General features: G+C 31.5%; 1 protein-coding gene across 1 annotated transcript; it reads right to left on the bottom strand.

Moving 5' to 3' along the window:
• Positions 1-3,019: 3,019 nt before the first annotated feature.
• LOC134722850 (beta-1,3-galactosyltransferase 1-like) lies at positions 3,020-5,058 on the bottom strand. The gene is made up of 3 exons (XM_063586481.1): positions 4,333-5,058; positions 3,890-3,952; positions 3,020-3,139 (listed from the first exon to the last, which is right to left on the bottom strand). The coding sequence occupies exons 1-3, from the start codon at positions 5,056-5,058 to the stop codon at positions 3,020-3,022; spliced, it is 909 nt and encodes a 302-aa protein (XP_063442551.1).
• Positions 5,059-5,843: the final 785 nt, after the last annotated feature.

Below are 5,843 nucleotides of genomic sequence, written 5' to 3'. Positions count from 1 at the left end.
TGTAACTAAATACATTTCCATCAACGAACAACTCAATGTTATCCATTGACTATATATCCAGTAAACGTTGTTGGTGTAAATCATTTTAATGAATTTATTTTTAAGACATTAGACGTGCCAATCTGCATGTAAATCAGTAAGTAATATTTGATGCATTGTTTTATGGAATTTGTTGGTTGAAATGCAAGGTTGATACCTCATTCGAGAACGCTATTTTCTTTTCCTTTTATTTTTGTACATAAATATAATTTTTTTTATGCAATATCGTAATTGTGTGTCAAAAGTAGTTTTTCGTTTTACTATTAACTCTAACTCAGCATATAGGTCTAGTACAAAGTTTTTAACGAGTTTGTATTATATTAACTTGATCTCGATCTGAAAACGCATGTAAAAATTTAAACTGGACGTTTGAGAATAAAAATACTCCTTATGTTAGCCTTCTTTGCAACTTAAACTCCATGAATGCTGATATTATAATTCTTGAGTCAAAGGGGTAATGAATTTACTTCCTGAATATGTCTATAACCATATGACTCAATCGCTGTCTATTTGATTAAAACGTTTTGTGCTGATCACTAAAATTTAAAAATCTGAAATAAGCGAGCAATGTTATTGCATGTACTTGAACATCAAGTGCATGTGTTGACGTGTTTATGATAAAGTTGATGTAAGAATGCCATTAAAAATAATAAAAGTTCAGCAGTGGAAGAGTTATTTTTTTATTGACACCCACTACAAGTGCTTCACAATTTGCAAGTTCCCCAAACAAGTTTATAAAATATATACTATAGTGTGTATCTCATCGTACGTAATTACATATGATAGATAACCCCATGTTAAACTATCGACATATTTACTCAAATAAATCTTTATAAATTGTTTTACTTGTTGACAAATTATTCAAAGGTAGAATGTTTTAGATTTTGTTTATTAAACTGTTCCAAACAAACAATTGCATTACAGTTGTATTACACAAATAGTTACTTTTAGTCATGGCTTTGTCAGTTTGTTTTAGATTTATGAGTTTGACTGTCTCTTTGGTATCTTTCGTCCCTCTTTTACAAAGGTGGGGTTAATACCAATATAATTGGCCTTAAATAATTTGTTTGTTAGCTTGTTGGTCATGAATGTTTGTCTCTAATATTTAATTAACTGTGCATTTGTATTCAGATATCGCAGATCAAATTTATTCGTTCATTGTGTAATCATACGTTTATTGATCGAGTAAAGTCTGCCAATTGATATTTTATCATGTGTTTTTCTATGTTGTGATGTTATGCTATTGTTTCAGAAAAAGGGAGACGGTTTGGATCCATTAAAACGTTTAATCCCGCTGCAAATGTTTGCACCTGTCCTAAGTCAGGAATCTGATGTACAGGAGTTGTCGTTTGTTTTTGTAATATATACGTGTTTCTCGTTTCTCGTTTTGTTAATATAGATTAGACCGTTGGTTTTCCCGTTTGAATGGTTTTACACTAGTTTGGGGCCCTTTATAGCTTGTTGTTCGGTGTGAGACAAGGCTCCGTGTTGAAGGCCGTACTTTAACCTATAATGCTTTACTTTTTAAATTGTTACTTGGATTGAGAGTTGTCTCATTGGCACTCACACCACATCTTCCTATTTCTATGAAAAGATTGTTAAAAAAACTTTTGAAGACATTTTTCTTGTAGATACATGTAGTTTGAAACAGATTATTCAGAAAGGGTTTACGATTAATCCATTGGACAAGAAGGATGGGGTCATTCGATATACAAAACAGGATCTATGTAATTCCGGGATACATGTTTGTTAAATTGAAAACTTTTATTGAAATATCAAAATAAAAAACTTTGTCTTGTTTTTTCAGATCTATATATGTAAATAAAGCTTATTCACTAAGTTGTCAAAACGGCTTATTACTGAAGTGCATAATCGAACTGGGATGTTAAAAGACATAAAGCATAAGACATTACTGCTTGGTATTAATATGGTGTGTGTAACTGGTTTTCTACTGACATTGATGAATACACAACCAATCCAGAGATGCAGTGAATTTATAAAAGACAGAACACAATTGACATTGACAAAACGAACCATCAACATATCCAATGCCAAACGACCGGCTTATACACGTAAAATCTTTATGAAAACGTCATACCCGATAGTAATATCACAACCGTACAAGATAAACAATGAAGACATTTGTCGACGTGTTCCAAAGATAACATGTATTGTGATGGTTCATACATCTCTCAACCATTTTGAAAGAAGGCGCAAAATGCGGGAAACGTTTAACTCAACTTATTACAGTCCAAATATTATCCGTGTTGTTTTCTTAATGGGACTGACAAATAATTCAACACTGCAGACTATGATTGAATACGAAAGCTTAGTAAATAAAGATATTGTTCAGGGATATTTTATGGACACCTACCATAATTTGACAAATAAAGGAGTCATGGGTCTAAAATGGATTACAGATCATTGCAGAAACGCCGAGTTTGTAGCAAAAATAGACGATGACGTTTTTATGAATTTTCATAGAATATTTGAAAGTTTAAAATTTATCAAAGAAAGGCGAAAGTACTTGGTTTGTAATAGAATTAACGCAAATTCAAATTTCATACAACGTGGAATAAACGATAAGTGGTATGTACACAGAGATGATTTCAAAGGATTTAAATTTTATCCATACACGTCATGTAGTGGATTGGCCGTGTTCATTTCAATCGACTTAGTTCCCTTGTTATACAAAGCGGCATTAATATCGCCATTTTTCTGGGTGGATGACTATTATCTGTTTGGTATGTTACCTGCAAAGATTCACGGAGTTATTCACTATGGAATAAATGAACATGTTTCCCTCAATCATCGAAGAACATTTAACTGTTTCTCGAAGTATAAAGATAAATGTGAGCTATTTGCGGGTATTACAGATCCAGATAAAAATCGTGAAATTAAAATTTTGAATGAGATTGGAAAGTAGTTATTTAAAACAAACAATTTTATTATAAATTATAAATGTTAATATGGCTTTAGTTTATGACATATGGTCTGTATCTGCCAATTGGTACGCATGCTGCAATGTTGTTGTTGTACTATGTCTAATGGACTTATCGGCATTTGGTTTCCCCTGATTATATTTTTCAAGTTTTGCATACTGTGAAGAAGTAATGTATTATTATATTGTTGAAATCGAAGTCAATAAATGATTTGAGAACTGTGTGATTATTAAAAACATGTCAGGAAATGAAAATTCCTTTCTTTATGATTGATAAAATGTCAGTACTAATGACAAAGACAGGCATTGTCGTTCTTTTACTAAGTTAATGTACTAAGGTAAATAGTGTGAAATATTATCGTTTTTCAGTCCAAACAAAGAGTGAGCACGTATTATTACATAAACAAAATGTATGCAATGTCAAAATTTATTTCCTTACACATCAAGGCCTAATTTCTGCAATACAAACTTCAAATAAAACCGTAGCGTTTATCCCTCAGTTATTAAAAAAATGCATTAAATGCCCGAGAGGTTCAAAATATACGTACAATATTTTAAAGAGTAAAAAGCTAACCCTTTAACAGAAATTCAAACAAAAATGGCCCTTGCTACTCAGTTCAAACTATCATTCAAATCACAACTATGTATTGCCCTTATATATAATTACTACAGGGGTTGCAATACAAATTAGTTCTCCTAATTTTAGGCACGAACGAACTTCTCAATGCTCTAAAACTTCGTACTTGTTTTGATATCGGCGTCACTGCTGAGTATTTTGACGACTAAACGCGCGTCTGGCGTACTAACTTATAATCCTGGTACCTTTGATAACTATTCTCTTCAGATTAAAGTGACTGATAGAAACAAGTATAGGTTTGGGTGTTGAGGAGCCGAAACAATCGAACATACATGTTGGACTTCTACGTATATATCAAAATTATTGGAAGAACTTGACTCTTGAATACAATGTATCTGAAAAAAAGATATATACATTGTTTTAGATCGAAAATAACAGATAAAAACAATGAGAGTCTCAAAGATGCACATACTACAAATGCATCCCTTTTATTGTTAGTCTCGACAGTTTGATTACATTTATAGTGGAACAAGATGTTGTCGTATCACATGAGGAAAAGTGAACATGCCATTTTAAACACAACACAAGTTTTTTCAACCAGAAAAGGCAAAGACAAAAACACAAAGGCAACTTTCATCCTATCTGAGTAGAGGTTATAGACGTTATAATAAATGTCTTAATTGATTCATAGTAATTGAATAATCACAACCAACACAAGATAGAATGTAAAACTTTTTTAATGTATTGTATTTATCCAGGAGTTCAAGATTTTTACTGTTGCATGACTATCTTCAGGTTCTGGCATACCCACTACCAAACCACATTCTTTTCTCTGCTTTCCAAAACAGTCTGCTGTGTAATTGTAATTATATGAAACATTCTGATTGATGCCGTAGTGAACTAAAGCTGGAATCTTTGAGGGAAGTATCCCGAACAGATAAATATCCTCTATCCAAAAAAATGGTGACATTGATGCAGTGGTATATAAAATCGGAATCAGATCTCGAGATATGAATACTGCCGGACCTAAACAAGAAGTATAAGGATAACGCAACATCCTTTTAAACACATCATTTTGCACATTCCATTTTTCATTCGCATCACGTTGTATTGGATATAAGTTTGGATTTACTTTATCGCACATTAAAAATCTCCTTTTTAATTTAATGAACGAAAAGTGTTTAAAATTTTTTAAGAAGTTTACAATCACATCGTCGTCTATTTTGGCAGCAAATTTAGCATTTCGACAATTTTCGGAAATCCATTTGAATCCCAAAACTCCTTTATAAGTCAAATTATGATAGGAATCTATAAATTTACCCTGTATAATGTCTTGGAAAACTCGATTTTCCTGTTCAATGGTGTGCTGTAGTGAAGAATTGTCGACTTCTCCAAGACGAAATATCGCTCTGATAGTTTCTTGCTTGTAAAATGTCGAGTTCAAAAAAGTTTTCCTCAATAATTTTCTCCTTTCAAAATGATCGGGAGACGAGTACACCATTACAATACACGAAAGTTTTTTACAAATGTCCTTATTATTTATTTTATATGATTGTGTCAAAACTGTCGGATATTTTGATTGTATAATAATATGCCGTTGATATTGCAGCTTTCGTATCTTAACCGTTCTCTGCATCGTTAAGTTTGTGCAATTATCAGTACAAAAATTCGTATGTGAAGAGGTTTTAACCATACATATAACTATAACACAAAAAGTAAAGATACTGGTTGCCATTACTCTGAATTGTCGACAGTTCTTCATCTTGGTTGTAATGTTGAATATTTTCTGTTGTTATATTTCATAAAAATATCTGAAAATGATTATACACATTTTTAGAATCATGATCAATAGTTATAAGAAATTGTGTTATACTTTTCTGTAAATTAAGATGTGGTAAACTTCTGGTAATCATTTTGCGTGAATTGTCATGGTTAGAAAGGAACTGCGAGTACTCATAGGTCCAATATTTCCTATCTTCACAAGTATTATATCATCAAGTAATGTAACTTTACTTTAACTTTTTGATAAAAAATATAGATAATGATAAAATATTTACATATAAAACTGTGTTTTGAACACTCAGCATTGAATAAAATTATAAAAATAATAAACCTTTTTACAAAAGGGTTAAAGCAAACAAAACCGAAACAAAACTTACGTAATAATTATTTGGCTATTGTTAGACTGTAATCAAAATTCGAAATATTACAGCATGTCAGATCCAATCCATTCCATCTACACGTCTAAGTTTTGATTCACACAGAGGCAAATTCTCAATTTTTTAA

The sequence above is a fragment of the Mytilus trossulus genome, chromosome 6 (assembly GCF_036588685.1).
Source record: "Mytilus trossulus isolate FHL-02 chromosome 6, PNRI_Mtr1.1.1.hap1, whole genome shotgun sequence".
NCBI lineage: Eukaryota > Metazoa > Mollusca > Bivalvia > Mytilida > Mytilidae > Mytilus > Mytilus trossulus.
This window is presented reverse-complemented; position numbering and strand designations above follow the sequence as displayed.